At 47.0% G+C, this 22,646-nt stretch overlaps 1 protein-coding gene across 9 annotated transcripts in view; it reads left to right on the top strand.

The window, feature by feature from the left end:
* Positions 1 to 22,646, top strand: part of CCDC30 (coiled-coil domain containing 30) — a 119,018-nt gene that overhangs the window by 6,767 nt on the left and 89,605 nt on the right. For 8 of the 9 annotated variants that reach the window (XR_012897362.1, XM_075906727.1, XM_075906718.1 and 5 more), the window contains one exon: positions 10,676 to 10,796. Coding sequence is in view for 8 of the 9 variants with exons in the window: in XM_075906727.1 (XP_075762842.1) it covers positions 10,676 to 10,796 (121 nt within the window). In the remaining variant the exon portion in view is untranslated. Of the gene's footprint in view, positions 1 to 4,819; positions 4,939 to 10,675; positions 10,797 to 22,646 lie in introns of those variants that run through there. The other variant, XM_075906722.1, reaches the window with a different exon arrangement.

The raw sequence follows: 22,646 nt of genomic DNA on the forward strand, positions 1-22,646 counted from the left end.
CAGGCTTCCTGCTTCTGATGTGTTTTTATTGTTAGTTTATGTGTCTTTTGCCAAGTGCACTTCAGATTCTTTTTTTGGCCTGCCTAATTATACTTTTACACTTGACTTGCCTGAGATTATGCTGCTTTCTATTTTGCTCAGTAGGATTTGACTTCCATTTTTAAAAGGGATGACTTTTTGCCTCTCTGAGCATGGGTTGTTATCAGGATAAAATTAAAAACTGATTCATTTTAATTATCAGATCACTCAGTGTTAGCTAGGAATGGATTACATATGAGTTATTCTAAATTAGGTATGATAGTGCTATTTTACTGATTTAATGAATAATTCCAAATTGTATTTAGAAAGATTACAAACTTTATAAAGATTTAAGCGGCAGGAGTTAAGTGATGATCAGTTTTAGCTATCTTACACTGTGTGGCACCTCCAGTCCGGTGTTCAGAGGCATCTGCCATTTCGGTATTGATAACATTGGGCAATATTTCTGTGATGTCAGCACTTTCCCAAATGGCCAAGAGATGGAAGAAAGCTTCATTTAAAACTAGGAAATACACATTAAAGTACATGCCCTCCAGTACATTATTTCTGCCTTCTTTGAGTGGTGTTCTATGCCACACGTGTTCATCTCCGCCTTTTCACTGTAAAGGGCACCTGCCTTGCACTCAATCACTTAGCCTGCTTTCCTGATAGAATACCATACTTGTGAAAATAAACTATGAATTCACCTGTATTTTCCCTTACCCAATATTGACCTATGGGCTGCTTTTACATCCCACCCACCCCACTGACAGTTCCTGCGGGAAGGCACAGGAAGAGACTGGGGGAGGTATCTTGAGACACATCAAGAAGATGTGATGGGATGCCTAACATAGAGAATGCTACTGGAAATAGGGTAGATTTCGAAGTTAACATAAAAGAACAAGTTAAAAATTACTTAGAAAAGTTAAATATCTGCAAGTCACCAGGGCCTGATGAAATGCATCCTAGAACATTCAAGGAGCTGATAGAGGAGGTATCTGAGCCTTTAGCTCTGATCTTTGAAAAATCATGAAAGTTGGGAGAGATTCCAGAAGACTGGAAAAGGGCAAATCCAGTCTATAAAAAGGGAAATAAAAACAACCCAGGAAACTACAGACCAGTCAGTTTAACTTCTGTGCCAGGGAAGATAATGGAACAAGTAATTAAGGAATCCATCTGCAAACATCTGGAAGACAATAAGGTGATAGGTAACAGCCAGCATGGATTTGTAAAGAACAAATCATGTCAAACCAATCTGATAGCTTTCTTTGACAGTATAACAAGCCTTATGGATAAGGGAGAAGCGGTGGACTTGGTATACACTTAGGCTACATCTACACTGGCATGAATTTCCGGAAATGCTTAAAACGGAGCAGTTTTCCATTATAAGTATTTCCGGAAAAAGAGCGTCTACACTGGCAGGATGCTTTTCCGGAAAAGCCCTTTTCCCAGAAAAGCGTCCGTGGCCAATGTAGACGCGCTTTTCCGCAAAAAAGCCCCGATCGTCATTTTCGCGATTGGGGCTTTTTTGCGGAAAAGACTACTGTGCTGTCTACACTGGCCCTTTTCCGGAACAGTTTTCTGGAAAAAGGACTTTTGCCCCAGCGGGAGCAGCATAGTTTTTCCGGAAAAGCAGCTGATTTCTTGCAGTAGATCGTCAGTGCTTTTCCGGAAATTCAAGGGGCCAGTGTAGACAGCTCTCAGCTTATTCCGGAAAAGCGGCTGATTTTCCAGAATAAGTGGCCCAGTGTAGACACAGCCTTAGACTTTAGTAAGGCATTTGACACAGTTTCTCATGACTTTCTTATCAATAAACTAGGGAAATGCAACCAAGATGGAGCTACTATAAGGCAGATGCATAATTGGCTGGATGACAGGTCTCATAGAGTACTTATTAATGGTTCACAATCACGCTACAATGGCATAACAAGTGGGGTTCCACAGAGGTCTGTTTTGGGATTCTGTTCAATATCTTCATCAATGATTTACATGATGGAATAGAGAGTATGATTATTAAGTTTGCAGATGATTTCAAGCTGGGAGGGGTTGCAAGTGCTTTGGAGAATAGGATCAAAATTCAAAAGGATCTAGACAAACTAAGGAAATGGTCGGAGATAAACAGGATGAAGTTTAATAAGGACAAATGCAAAGTACTCCATTTAGGAAGGAACAATCAGTTTCACACATACAGAATGGGAAGTGAATGTCTAGGAAGGAATACTGCTGAAAGGGATTTAAGGGTCATAGAGGACAACAAGTCAAACATGAGTCAACAGTGTGACACTGTTGTAAAAAAAGCAAAAATGATTCTGGGATGCATTAACAGGAGTGTTTTGAGCAAGACACGAGAAGTCATTCTTCCACTCTACTCTGCACTGATTAGGCCTCAGCTAGAATATTGTTTCCAGTTCTGGGCACCACATTTCACGAAAGTTGTGGAAAAATTGGAGACAGTCCAGAGAAGAGCAACAAAAATGATTAAAGGTCGAGAGAACATGACGTATGAGGGAAGACTGAAGGAATTGGGCTTGCTTAGTTTAGAAAAGAGAAGACTGAGAGAGGACGCAATTGTAGTTTTCAAGTATCGAAAAGGATGTTATAAGGAGGAGGGAGAAAAATTGTTCTCCTGGCCTCTGAGGATAGGACAAGAAGCAATGGGCTTCAACTGCTGCAAGGGAGATTTAGATTGGACATTAGGAAAAACTTCCTAACTGTCAGGGTGGTTAAACACTGGAATAAATTGCCTAGGGGATTGTGGAATCTCCATCATTGGAGATATTTAAGAGCAGGTTAGACAGACACCTGTGAGGGATGATTTAGACAATGCTTGGTCCTGCCATGAGGGCAGAGGACTGGACTTGATGACCTCTCGAGCTCCCTCCCAGTGCTATGATTCTATGATACCCTACACCATTTTGCAATAAAACAATGCAGACCACATCCTCAAGATACACATACCTCCCTTTCTGTTACAGGCAGTCCCCGGGTTACTTACAAGATAGGGACTGTAGGTTTGTACTTAAATTGAATTTGTACTTAAGTCGAAACTGGCGTCCAGATTCAGCCACTGCTGAAACTGACCAGCGGCTGACTAAAGGAAGCCCGAGGCAGAGTTTCTCTGCCCCGGGCTTCCTGGAATCAGCCGCTGATCAGTTTCAACAGCAGCTGAATCTGGACGCCTGGGACAGAGCAGCTGGGGCGCTGCCGGATAGGTTCCCGCAGCGCCACACCTCGGCGCTGCGGGGACCAACCCGGCAGCACCCCAGCTGCTCTACCCCAGATTTCCCCAAGTCAGCTGCTGCTGAAACTGATCAGCAGCTGATTCCAGGAAGCCCGGGGCAGAGAAACTCTGCCTCGGGCTTCCTTTAGTCAGCCGCTGGTCAGTTTCAGCAGCGGCTGACTTGGGGACGCCTGGGGCAGAGCAGCTGGGGTGCTGCTGGGTTGGTCCAGTAGCGCCGCTCCTAGGCGCTACTGGACTAACCTAGCAGCACCCCAGCTGCTCTGCCCCAGGCGTCCTGATTCAGCCGCTTCTGAAACTGACCAGCAGCGGCTGAATCGGGACGCCTGGGGCAGAGCAGCTGGGGTGCTGCCAGATTGGTCCAGTAGCACCGAGGAGCAGCGCTGCGGGACCAACCGGCAGCGCCCCAGCTGCTCTACACAGGCGTCCGCGAGAAATGCCTGGTCTGCTGGGGGGGGTTCGGGGGGGGGCGCACTAGGTGTGCCCCCCCCCCCCCCAGCAGACCATGGAAACGCAGGCAGCGGGACCGAGACGCGCCGCAGTGCCGCCGCCCGGGTCCTCCGCGGCTTTGCTCCGCGTCTCCCTGGTCTGCTGGGGTGGGGGGCCCCCAGCAGACCAGGGAGACGTGGAGCAAAGCCGCGGAGGACCCGGGCGGCGGCACCGCGGCGCGTCTCGGTCCTGCCACCCGGGTCTCCGCAGCTTTGCTCCGCATCTCCCTGGTCTTCTGGGGGGGGGGGGGGAGCAGCAGACCAGGGAGATGCGGAGCAGCTTTTCTCACCAGCAGAGAGTATGCTTTTGCCAGCAGAGAGTATGCAAATGAAGCACTGATTAGCATTTTGTCACACTTCATTTGCATAATCGATTCAAGCCGTTTTTGCACAAAGGGTTTTTGCGCAAAAATGAGCAGTGTGGACGTTTCCTTTTTGCACAGAAAACCCTTTTTGTGCAAGATTCTTATCCCTCCCCAAGAGGAAGGTTCATGCCCCTCGTTTTTTGTTTGTTTGTTTGTTTGGTGCCTGAGCCTCCCCTTCATTTCTTAGTCACCCCCCATACATAGTTTCACTTGCCTCTTGGTGCAGCTGGAGGAACCGGTCTTTCCATCCTGTTCTGGGAGTTGTACTACTTGTTCTTTTATCCCCCTTCCTCCTTTCTTTATTGTTGCCCTCCCAACCCGTTTCCAGCCTAGCAAGGGGAGCGGTGGACCTTCCTCTTCTCTTGCTCCCTCCCCTGGCACTTTTTTCCCTTCTCCCAATTGTTGTTCCTCTCCTTCCCTCCCCACCCATGCCAACAATAGAGGTACTGTCTTGTGCTGCCCCGTCCCCACCTGTCCTCCCATCAACCTTACCATCGTGAGACTCCCTCTTAAACTCCCCTGTCTGCAGCCCCCTGTCCACTTTCGCTCCCTGCTTGCTCTGCCTCTGGCTTTCAAAGCCTGTTTGCCTAGGACAGGCCTGACCCCTCGTGAGTCACAAAGGGGAAGGCTGACCAGATGCAGTCAAGAGAGCAATTGAGGGAACAAAGGGTCAGGCACTCAGTCCCAACTGCCACAGCAGCTGAAACTGAAACTGCAGTCACCTGAAATCAGAATCTGGGTGATCCTATGCTACTTTGAATGGGAGCTGGCCATATGGACCCCCTATTCTTGGCACAAATATGGTCTGGACTGAGAGCTCAGAATCTTTGTGAGTACCATCCATTGGAGCCACTCACTTGTAGTCGTCTCCTTTCGTGCAAAGTTTGGAGCAGTGGTCTCCAACCTAGTTTACCACAAGGTCACTTTTTCAATTTAAGTGCAATGTAAGATCCACCTCAAACCCAAATACCCTTCTCCGGCTTCCTTGCCCCCCTTCTCTGAGGCCCCACCCCTGATCACTCCATCCCCCTTTCTCCCTGAATCTCATTCACTTTCACCAGGCTAGGGTACGGAGTTGGGGTGCAGGCTCTGGTCTTGGGCAAAGGGGTTCAGAGTGTGGGAGAGGACGCCCTGAAGGTAGGGTTGTGGGGTGGGTTCTGGAGTGGCCATGGGGATCAGCATCTGGAGTATAGGGTGATGGACTCGAGTGCCCCCTAGCCCCCACTCCACCTACTTAGGCAGCAGCCTGGCAGCCAACACCAGTTGCCCCAGGAGTTGCTGGCTCCTGTATTAGGAAGGCAGGATAAGGGATGCCCTAAAGGCAGGGAGGCGGGTTGGTTCTGCAGTGGCTTAGGGGATTCTCCTGGGGAGCACAGGATAGTGGGTTCAAGTCCAGTCCCCCTAAGCAGCTCAAGTCCCAACCTGGGAGCCGCTGAACAGCCAACACAGGCTGCGCCAAGGATGGAGCTGGCTAAGGGATCCTCTGAAGGTAGGGAAGTGGGATGGGCTCTGCAGTGGCCTAGCGGATACAGCATCTGCATTGGGAGCACAGAGTGGTGGACTCATGCACTCCTGGGCCCCAACCCACCCACTGAGGTAGCGGCATGGCAGTTACCACCAGTTGCCCCAGGGATGGAGCTGGCTTCTGCATTAGGGGTATGTCTACACTACAAAGTTAATTTGAATTAACAGTCGTTAGTTCGAATTAACTTTCATAGCGTCTATACGTACAAACTGCTAGTTCGAACTTAATTCAAACTAGCGGAGCGCTTAATTCGAACTAGGTAAACCTCATTCCACGAGGACTAATGCCTAGTTCGAATTAAGTAGTTCGAATTAAGGGCTGTGTAGCCACTTAATTTGAACTAGTGGGAGGCTAGCCCTTCCCAGCTTGCCCTGGTGGCCACTCTGGGCCAAACGAGGGAAACTCTTCTGCCCTCCTCCTGGCCCCGGAGCCCTTAAAGAGGCACGGGCTGGCTACAGTGCTTGTGCCAGTTGCAAGCCTGCCAGCACCCAGCCAGCAGACCCTGCACCTGGCACAGCATGAGCCAGCCATCCGCTGCCACCCAGCCCTCCGCCTCTTCCCGGGACCAGGCTGGCAGTTCCCAGGAGCCTGCCCGGGGCCGCAAGAGGTGGGCACCCGCCTGGTCTAGTGCAGAGATCATGGACCTCATCCAGGTTTGGGGGGAGGCCTCCAACGTCCACGATCTCCGCACTAGGCACAGGAATGCAGCCGTCTAGGGCAGGATAGCTGCCAGTCTGGCCACCAAAGGCCACATGCGAACCCAGGAGCAGGTTTTCATGAAAATCAAGTTGGTCCAGTGAGACCCCAACCCTGAGCCCTGAGCTTAGAACATAAGAACGGCCGTACTGGGTCAGACCAAAGGTCCATCTAGCTCAGTAGCCTGTCTGCTGACAGCGACCAGCACCAGGTACCCCGGAAGGGATAGACCGAAGACAATGACCAAGTGATTTGTCTCATGCCATCCATGTCCAGCCTTCCACAAACAGAGGCCAGGGACACCATTCTTACCCCCTGGCTAATAGCACTCCATGGACCCAACCTCCATGAATTTATCTAACTTCTCTTTAAACTCTGTTATAGTTCTAGACTTCACAGCCTCCTGTGGCAAGGAGTTCCACAGGTTGACTATGTGCTGTGTGAAGAAGAACTTTCGCGTATTAGTTTTAAACCTGCTGTCCATTCTTTCATTTGGTGTCTTCTAGTCCTTCTATTATGGGAACTAATGAAGAACTTTTCTTTACTTACCCTCTCCACACCACTCATGCTTTTATAGACCTCTATCATATCCCCCCTCAGTCTCCTCTTTTCTAAGCTGAAAAGTCCCAGTCTCTTTAAAAGCAGCGAGGAGTCCTGTGGCACTTTATAGACTAACTGAAGTGTTGGAGCATAAGCTTTCGTGGGCAAAGACCCACTTCGTCAGATGCATGTAATGGAAATTCCCAGAGGCAGGTATAGATATGCAGGCCAGAATCAGGCTGGAGATGACAAGGTGGATCCAATCAGGGAGGATGAGGCCCACTTCTAGTAGCTGATCTGGAGGTGTGAATTCCAAGAGAGCAGAAGCTGCTTTTGTAGTTAGCGAGCCATTCACAGTCTGTTTAATCCTGAGTTGATTGTGTCAAACTTGAAGATGAACTGTAGCTCATCAGTTTCTCTTTGAAGTCTGGTCCTGAAGTTTTTTTGCTGCAGGATGGCCACCTTTAGATCTGCAATTGTGTGTCCAGGGAGATTGAAGTGTTCCCCTACAGGTTTTTGTATGTTGCCATTCCTAATATCTGATTTGTGTCCATTGATTCTTTTACGTAGGGACTGTCCAGTTTGGCCGATGTATATAGCAGTGGGGCGTTGTTGGCACATGATGGCATATATTACGTTAGTAGATGTGCAGGAGAATGAACCAGTGACAGTATGGCTGATCTGGTTAGGTCCTGTGATGGTGTTGCTGGTGTATATATGTGGGCAGAGTTGGCACTGAGATTTGTTGCATGGATTGGTTCCTGAGTTAGAGTTATTATGGTGTGGTGTGTAGTTGCTGGTGAGAATGTGCTTCAGGTTGGCGGGTTGTCTGTGGGCAAGGACTGGCCTGCCTCCCAAGGCCTGTGAAAGCAAGGGATCATTGTCCAGGATGGGTTGTAGATCACTAATGATGCGTTGGAGAGGTTTTAGCTGAGGACTGTAGGTGATGGCCAGTGGTGTTCTGTTGGTTTCTTTCTTGGGCTTGTCCCATAGAAGGAGGCTTCTGGGTACACGTCTGGCTCTGTCAATCTGTCTCTTCACTTCCTTGTGTGGGTATTGTAGTTTACAGAATGCTTGTTGAAGATCTTGTAGATGTAGGTCTCTGTCTGAGGAGTTGGAGCATATGCGGTTGTATGCCAAGCACTGAGGTACAACCGCATATGCTCCATATGCGGCAAGTGCAGCCGGGCTGATGGCCGAGTGCTGTGATGTACCGAGTGTGGGCACTCAGGGCACTCCAAGACAGGACTGCTTTGCTGTCTCTCATCGAGGTAGACAAGCAAGTGGGGAACCCTGAGAACTGTCTGTCTGGGGTGGGGTGTCCCTTTAAGCACAGCCCTCGGCTAGCCTGAGGCAGCAGCTCCACACTCTAAGTCCTAACCTGATGCCCTGCCAGCACTGCTTCCAGCCAGCCTTAACCTCGGTTCAGGGTCCACTCAATGTGGACATGCTAGTTCGAATTAGCAAAACGCTAATTCAAATTAGTTTTTAGGTCTAGATGCACTAATTCGAATTAGCTTAGTTTGAATTAACTAATGCAAATTAAGTTAGTTCGAATTAGTGCTATAGTGTAGACATACCCTCGGAAGGCAGGTTAAGGGACCTGCTGAAGGTAAGGCAGTGAGATGAGTTCTGGAGTGGATTAGGGGCTAGGGCATTCACCTGGGGAGTACAGGCTGGTGGGTTCAAGTCCCACCTACCCACCCTGGGAGTAGCAGGACAGTCAACAAAGGCTGCCCCAGGGATCCTGCTGGCTCCCTCATTAGGAAGGCAGTATAAGGGACCTAGTGGGGTGGGTTTTTGAGTGGCCTTGGAGATAGGGCATTTGCCTGGGGAGGGCAGGGCTGTAGGCTTGAGTCCTATCCCCCCATCACCCACCCTGGGAGCAGCCAGACAGCTGCCCTGGCCTGGCCCTGCACCACTCCTGAAAGCAGCCAGCATGTACTGCAATGGCTCCATGTGCTGCGCCTCATATACAGGCACTGACCCCACAGCTTCCACTGGCCACAGTTCCTCATTACTGGTCAATAGGAGCTGCAGGAGTGGTGTCTGCAGACAAGGACAGCATGCGGAGACCCCCTGCTCTGATCTTCTCAGCCACCTCCAGGAGCACAATTGCCACGGGGATATAACGACTCCAGACACAACATGTTAGGCATTTTACGACTCACTGCTCAAAGAGAGAAATGAAAGTTATGAAACGCACAGACCAGTCAAACACTAAAAAGAACCCACTTGGCAAGCAGTAAAAGTAGTAACAACCCTGTGTACGCGTTGGGTCAGGAGGTGGGAGGGAAGAACAGTGTGTGTTTGTGAAAATGACAGACACTGTGAGAGTGATAGAGATTTGCACTGCCAAACTCCCTCCATCCTCTCCTCTCTGTGTGGAGACCGGGTACAGGAGTGGGACGAGGAGGAACACCCTAACATCAGCATCCCCCCTCTTCTCCCTGCCCAGCAAGCAGGAGGCTCCCAGGTAGGTAGCTCCAAGGCAGAGGACAGGAGCAGCATGACAGTGGGGGAGGGACAACTGAAGTGCCAGCACTTGGTAGCTTCCCAGCCAAACCAGTCAGGATCCCCTGTCACAAGCTCCAAGATCTACCGGTAGATCCCAATTGACAGGTTGGTGGCTACTGGTTTGGAGGGTGGCCAGTGGGGCCGACAGCCTTGCAGGGTCCCTGGGCAAAGCAGAGGAGGCCCCACTGGAGCCCTCAGCCCCACTTGGAGATCACAGCACCTCCCTCAGGCAGCTCTTGGTGCTGCCTGGTACATGGCACTCCAGCATCAATTTAAAGGGCTCGGGCTCCAGTAGTGGCAATGGCCATGATATCCAGCCCTTCTGTTTCATTGGGCCGTGGGACAGTTGCCCTCTTTGCCCCTCTGTGTGGGTGGCCTGAGGTGCCGAAGCGGCAGTTTGGTTGGTGTATCTACATCCTCAGTGCTCCCTCAGTCAGTTCTCTCCTTTGGCTGCTGTTTTGCATAATTAGCTAGCTAGTAATTTAGGTTTGTATGTTTTTAAGATGCGCGCACACCTTGTTTTTTGGTGTCCATGCCATTGTGCACCACACTGAGCTATTTCCCTTTCCCTAATGTTGGGTCTTTCAGTTGATTTTAGTGACCCATTAGGAGAGAGAGATTAACAAAACCTTTGTAGTCACAAAATGCTTGAATTTTAAAGACCATAAAGAAATGTTGCTCTGTGAGGCTACATCTACACTGTTTTTGTGCAAGAAGTCTTTTGCGGAAGAGTGCCTGTGCAAAAACATCTTGCACAAAAGCACGTCCACACCTCAAAGTGCATCGTTTTTGCGATGCTCTTTTGCACAAGAGAGTATCCACACTGCATGGACGCTCTTGCACAAGAAAGGTCTGATGGACATTTACAAAATGGCTATGAGAGAGCACCTGTGCTTTTTCGGATAGGCTCTTTTTGCACAAGAAACCCCCGTGGAGCATCCACACTTGCCTTTTTGTGCAAGAGCCGTAGCACAAAAAGGAGTTATGCCTCTTAGAAGTAGGTATATCTATACCGCAAAAAGCCATTTTACTGTTGATTTCCTTGCACAAAAATGCACTTGAGATGTGGATGCTTCCTGGGTTTTTGCACAAAAACAGTCATTTTTGTGCAAAAACCTTGCAGTGTTGACATAGCCTAAGTGTTTCATTTATTTTCTTGGTAGAAGTGCATTAGCGTTCGTATGGTAGCTTCTGATGGTAGTGCAGGAGCTCATGATACTAGTGACTTGTTTGGAGATGAAAGCCATACATCCAATATTTGAAATCTTGTGGCTCTCTTTGTTTCTAGGTGGAGAATTATGTGGGCCACATCCGTAGCCTCACAGCAGCGCGAGATGCTTTCACCACCGAATTTGAAAAAGAAAATGAACAACTCAGAATGGAGTTTACGCAACTGCAACTCCAGCAGGGTAATCACTTTTTCTTTCCTCTGAAAGTGCTTTGGTATTTGTGCTGTAACAAATGTCAGGGGCCATCATTTATTCAGGGAAGTGGTCTTAGTGCTGCCTTGCAGGAAAAATAATCTGTTTCTTTTTGCACTTGAGAATGGAGTGTTATTAGACAAGTCTGTGTCATGTACGGTTACCTAGATAGACGGAATGTATGTATAAATTATTGTATATATACCATTAAATTAAATTTTAAATCCGTTTAGAAATACTGATCTTTATTTCTTTGTTTCCATTCAGTGAATAGGGTTGCTACCTCTTTCAATGTTGCAATTTTAATTATATTTCCATGAGGAATTTTGCTAGAACAGAATCCACTAGAAAGGGCTGGAGAACACACATTCCAATTCGCTATAATGTAACATATTTATTTAGTTAACCAAAAAGGGTCCAATCCTGCTCCAACTGAAACCAATGAGTTTTGTTGTTGACTTCCGTCAGACTGGGGTCAGGCTCAAAACAACTGGTATTTTTCTAATAGTGACCATGGTATTCTCAGTCCTGATCAACAACACTACAATTTCACTGTCAGTTTATGTTCGCTTCTTAATTATTGTATTCATATTTCAGTTTCTGTAAATAATATTTCTTCTTCAAGTGATGTCTCTGTTGGTGCTCCACTGGAGGTGCTGGTATGTTCTTGCGCCGGCGATCAGAGATTTTTGGTAGCAGTGCCCTGCTGCACCGCACATGTGCAGTAGCGCCGTTTCACATTGTTGGTGTCCATTGGTTGCATGGTGCCTCGGTTCCTTCTCTACCATCCTTGGCAGTCAATGGAGCACCAGCAGTCACGCTTTCTTTCAATCTATAATGAAAAATAGTTAACTAGTTAGTTGAGTTTCCTCACGTTCCAAGTTTTTTCAACCTGTTTCCTGTTTATCAACAAAAATAACAAAAACAAACCCCCAAACTCCAAAAAAGAAGAGTTTTTCCCACCTTTGTAGTCACCCTCTTCATCATGCCTGGCTCCTCAGGCTTCAAGAGGTCCGATTGTCGGAGACCGGCATTGAGTCTCTACTTGAGACTGTCATTGTGCATAAAATGCCTGGGAGAAGGCCATCTCTCTCAGAAGTGTCCACAATGCTCTAACCATACAGCATGGGCAAGGTGAGACAGAGAAAACTGCCTTAAGACCTTCTTGTATGAAAGGTCTCTTTACCCTGTGAGGGCCTGTCATCCTTTAAAAAGATATCAGACAGGGACAAATGTTCTACCTTATTGAAGAAATGTCCCTCTTCTTCACTGGAGAAGGCTACTTCAAAGGCCAAACCATCTCCCACCAGGTCATTACCTCCAATGCCTACTGCAACAAGAGGCAGCACAGCCGATAAGCCTGGCATCTACAGAATTGTGCAAGGGAAGGACAGCACCTTACATAAGTGTACATCGTTGGAACCAAGGCACAAGACCTCAGCACCAATGACAACTGCACCAACTCAGGACACGGCACCAACTTTAGTACCAAAAGCGGCTTCGAAGACTGCACCAAGACTATGCCACTGCCACGGACTCCAACGCTGACACCATCCTCGGCACCAGTGGGATTACCATCAACCAGCACTGCATAAATATTCTAAACATATGTTGGCACCAAGTCCACCGGCCCATGCGGAGCCAGAGGTTTTCTCAGCGCTGCACTCTCCAGCCTCACCTGCCTACTCCATCTACTCTCCCGGATGTCTGGCGCCATCAATTTTGTATAGTGATCCAGACACTGGACCAAGAAGCAGCAGATTCTCATCACAACACTCTTCGCCCACCCAATGGGAGTCATGACACACCAGACCCACCTATGCACCGCCCCGATGGTACGGCCAACATTGACCCTACCCACCACTACTGTACTCAGGGCACTGGCCACCATGGGGTACACAGTCCTCACACAGGAGCCAATATACAGCGCCCTTAGCACTGGCAAGGAGAACTACTAGATCTCCCCCACATGAGGCTCAGGAGACCAATCCTCCTCCTCCTGAATAACCAGCATCTGAGGAGGAAGAGAACATGGCAGAAGAAGAGCAGAGATCCCCTCCCCACAATTCATCCTCCTCTCTGGATGAGGTGATCATTCCTCCCACCCTGCTCCAGTGGATGATGTCATACAGTTCCAGGAGCTGTTTAAGTGCATTGCTAACACTCAAGAAATAGCCTTCCAGGAAGTCCAAGGAAAACAACATCGACTGTTGAGAATCTTACATAAAAGCATAAGAACGGCCATACTAAGTCAGACCAAAGGTCCATCCAACCCAGTACCCTGTCTGCCAACAGTGGCCAATGCCAGATGCCCCAGAGGGAATGCATCGAACAGGCAGTGATCAAGCGATCTCTCTCCTGCCATCCATCTCCACCCTCTGACAAACAGAGGCCAGGGACACCATTCCTTACCCATACTGGCTAATAGCCATTTATGGACTTAACTTCCATGAATGTATCTAGTTCTCTTTTAAACCCTGTTATAGTCCTAGCCTTCACAACCTCCTCAGGCAAGGAGTTCCACAGATTGACTATGCTCTGTGTGAAGAAGAACTTTCTTTTATTTGTTTTAAACCTGCTGCCCATTAGTTTCATTTGGTGGCCCCTAGTTCTTATATTATGGGAACAAGTAAATAACTTTTCCTTATTCACTTTCTCCACACCACTCATGATTTTATAGACCTCTATTATATCCCCCCTTAGTCTCCTCTTTTCCAAGCTGAAAAGTCCCAGTCTCTTTAATCTCTCCTCATATGGGACCTGTTCCAAACCCCTAATCATTTTAGTTGCCCTTCTCTGAACCTTTTCTAATGCCAGTATATCTTTTTTGATATGAGGAGACCACATCTGTATGCAGTATTCCAGATGTGGATGTACCATGGATTTATATAAGGGCAATAAGATATTCTCCGTCTTATTCTCTATCCCTTTTTTAATGATTCCTAACATCCTGTTTGCTTTTTTGACTGCCGCTGCACACTGCACGGACGTCTTCAGAGAACTATCCACGATGACTCCAAGATCTCTTTCCTGATTAGTTGTAGCTAAATTAGCCCTCATCATATTATATGTATAGATGGGGTTATTTTTCCCAATGTGCATTACTTTACATTTATCCACATTAAATTTCATTTGCCATTTTCTTGCCCAGTCACTTAGTTTGGTGAGATCTTTTTGAAGTTCTTCACAGTCTGCTTTGGTCTTAACTACCTTGAGCAGTTTAGTATCTTCTGCAAACTTTGCCACCTCACTGATTACCCCTTTCTCCAGATCATTTATGAATATGTTGAATAGGATTGGTCCTAGGACCGACCTTTGGGGAACACCACTATTTACCCCTCTCCATTCTGAAAATTTACCATTTTTTCCTACCCTTTATTTCCTGTCCTTTAACCAGTTCTCAGTCCATGAAAGGATCTTCCCTCTTATCCCATGACAACTTAATTTACGTAAGAGCCTTTGGTGAGGGAACTTCTCAAAGGCTTTCTGGAAATCTAAGTACGCTATGTCTACTGGATCTCCCTTGTCCACATGTTTGTTGACCCCTCCAAAGAACTCTAATAGATTAGTAAGACATGATTTCCCTTTACAGAAACCATGTTGACTTTTGCCCAACAAATTATGTTCTTCAATGTGTCTGACAATTTTATTCTTTACTATTGTTTCAACTAATTTGCCCAGTACTGACATTAGACTTACCGGTCTGTAATTGCTGGGATCGCCTCTAGAGCCCTTTTTAAGTAGTAGTGTTACATTAGCTATCTTCCAATCGTAGGGTACAGAAGCTGATTTAAAGGATAGGTTACAAACCATAGCTAATAGTTCCGCAATTTCACATCTCAGTTTTTTCAGAACTCTTGGATGAATGCCATCTGGTCCCGGTGACTTGTTACTGTTAAGTTTATCAATTAATTCCAAAACCTCCTCTAATGACACTTCAATCTGTGACAACCATCCACATCAGTGTTTCTCAAACTGTGCTCCGCAGAGTCCCAGGGCTCTGCGAGACATCTCCAGGGACTCCACGAGTTTGACAAACTGGAAACATCAGTAGGTACAACACATACAATCAACTGGGGCTCCGCATAAATTTTGACACTCATAGACTCATAGACTCATAGACTTTAAGGTCAGAAGGGACCATTATGATCATCTAGTCTGACCCCCTGCACAGTGCAGGCCACAGAATCTCGCCCACCCCTCTTAGAATAATCCTCTCACCTATGTCTCAGATATTGAAGCCTTCAAATACTTTGAAGGCCCCAACATGCAGAGAGTCCTTCAGCTGTGATCTGTGCCCAATGCTACAGAGGAAGGCGAAAAACCTCCAGGGCCTCTGCCAATCTACCCTGGAGGAAAATTCCTTCCTGACCCCAAATATGGCGATCAGCTAAACCCTGAGCATGGGGGCAAGACTCACCAGCCAGACACCCAGAAAGTTCCCTATAGCAACTCCTATCATCCCTCCATTGACCTATTTCCAACTGGTAATGAATGGTCAATTAGTTACCAAGATCATGTTATTTCATCCAACCATCCCCTTATCATAGAATCAGAACTGGAAGAGACCTCAGAAGGTCGTCAAGTCCAGCCCTCCGCTCTAGGCAGGACCAATCCCATCTAAATCAACCCGGCCAGGGCTTTGTCAAGCCGAGACTTAAACACCTCTAGGGATGGAGACTCCACTACTTCCCTAGGTAACCCATTCCAATGCTTCACTACCCTCCTAGTAAAATAGTTTTTCCTAATATCCAATCTGGACCTCTCCCACCACAACTTGAGACCATTGCTCCTTGTTCTGCCATCTGTCACTACTGAGAACAGCCTCTCTCCATCCTCTTTGGAACCTCCCTTCAGGAAGTTGAAGGCTGCTATCAAGTCCCCCCTCACTCTTCGCTTCTGCAGACTAAACAGACCCAAGTCCCTCAGCCTCTCCTCGTAGGTCATATGCTCCAGACCCCTAATCATTTTGGTTGCCCTCCGCTGGACCCTCTCCAATGCGTCCGCATCCTTTTTGTAGTGGGGGGCCCAGAACTGGACACAGTACTCCAGATGTGGCCTCACCAAAGCCGAATAAAGGGGAATAATGACATCTCTGGATCTGCTGGCAATGCTCCTCTTAATGCAGCCTAATATGCCATTAGCCTTCTTGGCTACAAGGGCACACTGTTGACTCATATCGAGCTTCTCATCCACTGTAACCCCCAGGTCCTTTTCTGCAGAACTACTACTTAACAGGTTGGTCCCCAGCCTGTAACTATGCTTGGGATTCTTCCGTCCCAAGTGCAGGACTCTACACTTGTCTTTGTTGAATCTCATGAGATTTCTAGTGGCCCAATCCTCCAATTTGTCTAAGTCACTCTGGACCCTATCTCTGCCCTTAAGCGTATCTACCTCTCCCCCTAGCTTAGTGTCATCTGCAAACTTGCTGAGGGTGCAATCTATCCCCTCATCCAGGTCATTAATAAAGATATTGAACAAAACCGGTCCTAGAACTGAACCTTGGGGTACTCCACTAGAAACCGACCGCCATCCTGACATCGAACCGTTGATCACTACCCGCTGGGCCCGGCCTTCTAGCCATCTTTCTATCCATCTTACCGTCCATTTATCCAATCCGCATTCCCTTAACTTGCTGGCAAGAATATTGTGGGAGACCGTATCAAAAGCCTTGCTAAAGTCAAGGTATATAACATCCACTGACTTTCCCATGTCCACTGAGCCAGTTACCTCATCATAGAAGCTAATCAGATTGGTCAAGCACGACTTGCCCTTTGTGAATCCATGCTGACTATTCCTGATCACTTTCCTCTCATTCAAGTGTCTCAAAATGGATTCCTTTAGGATCCCTTCCATAATTTTTCCAGGAACCGAGGTAAGACTGACCGGCCTATAGTTCCCTGGATCGTCCTTCTTCCCTTTTTTGAAGATGGGCACTACATTTGCCTTTTTCCAATCATCCGGGATTTCGCCCGATCTCCACGACTTTTCAAAGATAATGGCCAAAGGCTCCTCAATGACGTTTGCCAACTCCTTCAGTACCCTTGGGTGCATTAAGTCCGGACCCATGGATTTGTGTACGTTTAGTTTTTCTAAATAGTTCCTAACCTGTTCTTTACCCACCAAGGGCTGTCCATCTTCTTCCCATCTTGCGTTGCTTAGCACAGAAGTCCAGGAGCCGACCTTGTCCGTGAATACAGAGGCAAAGAAAGCATTGAGTACTTCAGCTTTCCCCACATCCTCTGTCACTAGGTTACCTCCTTCATCCATTAGGGACTGCACACCCTCTCTGATCACCTTCTTCTTGTTGACATGCCTGTAGAAACCTTTCTTGTTATCCTTCACATCCTTAGCCAGTCGCAACTCCATTTGCGCTTTCGCCTTCCTGATAACCCCCCGGCATTCTCGAACTATACATTTAAACTCCTCCCTAGTCATTTGTCCAAGTTTCCACTTTCTGTAAGCTTCCTTTTTGTGCTTAAGTACACCAAGGATTTCCCCTGTAAGCCAATCCGGTCTCCTACCAGGTTTGCCTCTCTTGCTACGCGTCGGGATGGTTTCTTTCTGTGCCTTCAATAAGGCTTCTTTAAAATACTGCCAGCTGTCCTGGACTCCTTTCCCCTTCATGTTAACTTCATGACACATGTAAAGGGCTCCCGAGCCCAAAAAGTTTGAGAACTGATGATCTACATCAGTGAAGATCTCCCTTCCACTGGATGTGGCAGTGTTAGATCCTGGCAACACCATATGTCAGACACCGGTGTCAGTGACCCTTGAAAATAAGAGCGGACAAGAAATATCTAGTGCCTGCGAAAGACATGGACTTTCTCTTTTCTCATCCCCTACCTAAATCTTTGTGGTTGACATGGCACATCATAGGTCAAAATACTCACAATTTTGCAACGCAGCCCAAGGTAAAGATCACAAGCGCCTAGATATAGTAGGAAGAAAAGTATATTCATTGGTGACACTACAATTCTATGTAGCCAACTATTCTGTACTCTTAGCAAATTATGATCATACACATTATTCAGAACTACAGGATCTTTTAGAGTTTCTCCCTGTTCAAAAGCGCACACCTAACAAGTAGCAGAGGTACTACACTTATCCTCAGCCTAGTGATAGAAATGTAGCCGTGTTAGTCTGGGGTAGCTGAAGCAAAATGCAGGACAATGTAGCACTTTAAAGACTAACAAGATGGTTTATTAGGTGATGAGCTTTCGTGGGCCAGACCCACTTCCTCAGATCAAACCTAGGAATACTTACAGGCAGACACAGAGGTCCTTTTATTATAGGCAAAGATAACAGACACACAGGCCACAATGCCAACAACAAGCCTCAACAAACCAACCATCCGCCTTCAAACAAGAGTTTTGAAAGTTTGGTCGGGGGTCTGAGCAACATCTCCTAGGTGGTACCATCTATACCAAAAGACCTTCAGTTCACCCATTGGCTTCGGCTCTTTTACCACCTTTGGGCCAAGACTACATCTGATCAGTGGGTGTTAGAGGTCGCCCAACTCCATCCCTTTCACCTCTATTCCTCCCACCCACCCTCCTTCCCTGTCCCTTTTCAGGGACCCCTCTCAAGAGAGTCTGTTATGGACAAAAGTTCAACATCAGCTTCAAATTGGAACAAAAGAGATGGTTCCATTACCTTTCCACAGAAGAGGTTTCTATTCCAAGTACTTCCTAACACAGATGAAGGCAGGGGGATGGAGGCCTGTTGACCTTAGACAGCTCAACAAATGTGTCAGAAACCGAAAGTTCAAGATGGTAATTCTGTCAACCATCCTACTAGCACTAGACACCGGAGATTGGTTTTCAACCCTCGACCTCCAGGACGACTATTTTCACATAACCATCCATCTGGCTTGCAGACACTTTCTTCAGTTCACAGTGGGCACCAACCATTACCAATACTGAGTTCTCCCATTTGGTTTATCAGCAGCACCACAGGTTTTCTCCAAAACATTAGCAGTTGTAGCTGCACAACCTGGGGTTTCACATCAAAAATCCACACTGGAACCCACACAGATTCTAGAGTTTATAGGAGCTCAATTGGACTCCACCATAGCCAGAGCAATGTTCCCCAAACACAGGCTGGACGCAATTGTCACTCTCATCGACAGTACGGGCCTCCCTGCACACCACAGTGTGGAACTGCCTGCAAATACTGGTCTGCATGGTGACCATGATGTATGCAGTACAATTTGCCAGACTTCATGAGGTGCCTCCAAGCCTGGTTGGCAACCATCTATGCATTTTGTTACGATGGGTCTCCCTCCAGTTTAGTTTTGTTTGAGAGACCTTTGTGGCTACTTTGGGTAGAGCCAGGAAGAGGTAATTTACAGGTCGGCTGGCAAAGAACTGCTCAGGATCATAGTGTACTACAAGAAATGAGTTTCTATAAAACGAATAGGAAAGTTTCCATAAGTTAAAAAATGCAAGCAAAATTGTTATTGAAACAAGTAAATATTTCCCTGCAGGGAAAATTGGGTCTTTTTACAAGGTGTCTGGGCACCCAAAATGTCATCTTTAAAAAAAAATGTTGGCCACCAAATGACCAGTGACTTAGAGATGCAATGCCACAGCTATGTTTTGCAGAGAATTTTATCACTGAGTTGTCATTTCTTCCCTTGTCTTTTTTTCCCACTAGATGGCAAGCAAACAACGTACATCTAGATGATAACATATCTTCTCTCTTCTTGCTTCCATTATCTGTACGGATGGCTTTCCTGCTTTTTAAGATTTCCAAGGATGGTAGCATTAGGTTGTGAGAATGAAGCCATTTGTGAAATGGACAGAGTGAATCAAACTTCTGTCTGTGGGTTAATTTGTGCAGGGTGGAGGGACTTGCTGGTTTATGTGCAGAATTCCTCAGGGATCTGTGTGGGTTCCAGTTAGCTTCAGTTTCCCATAGTTCGTATATATTGATTTATGGTAGAGTGTTATCAGAAGCTTGGGCTCGGATGTCACAGTTCTACATATAATTATGATGTATGGAAACTATTATGCAATCTAGGGATGTTAAAGCACTAGTGGTTAACTGGTTCAGCTTATGGCTTCCTGCCCAGCCCACTGCAACCATGGGATCCAGCCATGGCCATGAGGTCCTGCTGCCAGGCCCACTGCAACCATGGGGTCCAGCTGCAGCCGTGGAGTCTCTTCACCTGACTAGCCACCATCCAGATTTCCTGGCAAGGCCAGTTAACCAGAACGCATACTGAGAAGACTCATGCTGACCGGTTTACTATTTAACATCTCTAATACAGTCTTAGCTAAAGCAGTTGCTGCAGTTCATGGACTAACATGCACTCATTGCCTACGCCTGCATTTACATCAGTAAAACATAAAATCAATGTTTTCCACATACTGCCAGTAATTTTCAATATCTGGACTAGTCCACAAAACTGTGCCAGTTTGCTGTAACCACCATTTTCATCCTGTTCCTATAAGCGTTACCACCTAGTTTCCTCCAGCAACAGCCGGAGCCAATGGACGATCCTGACTCCATTCCGTGGAACCCAACTAGAGTTCCAGGCTCCAGCACCTTCCCTCTGCAGAAAGTCTGGCTCCCACAGCCTCAAGGTCAGGGATGTTAAGTCTTCCAGAGAGTAGTAGGGCTCCTTCAGCACCACTTTCACTCTCTGTCCTTCACCAAAATGGAATGCCTGAGAGGGAGCAATGATTAGTGAGAATGATACGGTTCCACTGTCCTACACCATATGGATGTTCCAACTGAGAACGTGTCTACAGGTACAGTGCTGCAGTGGTGCAGCTGTACTGATGAAGATGCTGTATGCTGAAGGGGAAAGCTTTCCTAATCGGCATAAGAAACCCATGTCTGTGAGCTGTATAAGTTATATTGGTGGAAGGATCTTTCCTGTTGACCTATCTCTGTTCACTCAAATGCACATTCTGCAGGCGGTGGGGGGGGGGGGATATTCACACTCCTGAGAGTCATATTTTGCCCACATGAGCTGTACTGTAGACACAGCCTACGAAGACAGCTTGGCCTTCACATTTGCCATGGGGTGCACTGCAAAAAGTCTTTGCTGCACCCAGCTAGATTAACCAGTGCTCCTGTTGGGAGCAGATCTGTTTGTCAGCTGCCTCTGAAGATGCTGTGAACAGGAGACCATTGATGATCAGTGACAAAATGATGACCACCCATGGCGCATGTTACACGAGCTACAGTATTTTTTTGCAAAGAATTCTGAATCCAGGGCACCCCTAGACAGTCTGAGACAATCTGGAGAAATGGTCTGAGGTCAATAGGATGAAGTTTAATAAGGACAAATGCAAAGTGCTCCACTTAAGAAGGAACAATCAGTTTCACACATACCGAATGGGAAGTGACTGTCTAGGAAGGTATCATGAGTTTTCATGGGCACAACCCCCATCTTCAGATACATTTCCACTCCATGCAGCTGAATGCATTGCCCTGCATGTTCAAAAGTTTCAGAGGAGTAGCCGTGTTAGTCTAACTGAAAAAACTTTAAAAATAAGGAATATTCTTGCAGCACTTTAGAAACTAAAAAAAAAATGTAGATGTTATCATGAGCTTTCGTGGGCACAACCCAAGAAGAAGTGGGTTGTGCTCATGAAAGCTCATGACACCATCTACATTTTCTATTAGTCTCTCAGGTGCTGCAAGACTATTTGTTATTTTTAAAGTTTTTTCAGATATAGACTAACATAGTGACCCCTCTGAAACTTTTGTCTAGGCAGGAGTACTGCAAAAAGGGATATAGGGGTCGTAGTGGACCACAAGCTAAATGAGAGTCAACAGTGTGACGCTGTTGCAAAAAAAGCAAACATGATTCTGGGATGCATTAACAGGAGTGTTGTAAAACAAAAAAATCAGGCATGTAGCACTTTAAAGACTAACAAGATAGTTTATTAGGTGATGAGCTTTCGTGGGGCAGACTCACTTCTTCAGATCATATTGTGAGCAAGACACGAGGCGTCATTCTTCTACTCTACTCTGCGCTGATTAGGCCTCAGTAGGAATATTGTGTCCAGTTCTGGGCACCACATTTCAGGAAAGACATGGCAAAATTGGAGATGGTCCAGAGAAGAGCAATAAAAATGATTAAAGGCCTAGAGAACACGAACTATGAGAGAAGACTGAAAGAATTGGGCCTGTTTAGTTGAGAAAAGAGAAGACTGAGAGGGGACATGATAATAGTTTCTAAGTACCTCAAAGTGTGTTACAAGGAGGAGGGAGAAAAATTGTTCTCCTTGGCCTCTGAGGACAGGACAAGAAGCAATGGGCTTAAACTGCAGCAAGGGAGGTTTAGGTTGGGCACTACAAAAAATTTCCTAACTATCTGGGCGGTTAAACACTGGAATAAATTGCATAGGGGGGTTGTGGAATCTCCATCTCTGGAGATATTTAAATAAGGATGTTAAAATGTGATTATCTGGCTAATCTTATAGTCTAATGAGCCGTCCTGGAGCCATCTCCTGAACGCCCACACTGTGGCTCTGCCTTTTAAATGTAGTAAGAGCCACATGGGCTGCCGTGAACAGGCTGCTTCGCAGTAGTGTCCCCTATCCCCCGCCACTGCCTCTAATAGAGGCAGCAGGGAGGTGGCATGTGGCACCCTGGAGATGGTGCTGCGGGGAACCGGCTTTTAAGCTGGTTCCTGTCCCCCCCACCTTTGCTGCCTCTAATAGAGGCAGCAAGGGAAGGGGACGCCGCAGAGAGCACGGGGCCAGTGGGGACTGCTTGAATCTCCGCTCTTGTACATTTCAAAAGCAGAAGTGCCTGCAGTGGGAATGGCATGAACAGGGACTGAAGCAGGCCCTGCTTGCACCGTTTCCCCGCTGT

This window comes from Pelodiscus sinensis, chromosome 23 (genome assembly GCF_049634645.1).
Source record: "Pelodiscus sinensis isolate JC-2024 chromosome 23, ASM4963464v1, whole genome shotgun sequence".
Taxonomy (NCBI): Eukaryota; Metazoa; Chordata; order Testudines; family Trionychidae; genus Pelodiscus; species Pelodiscus sinensis.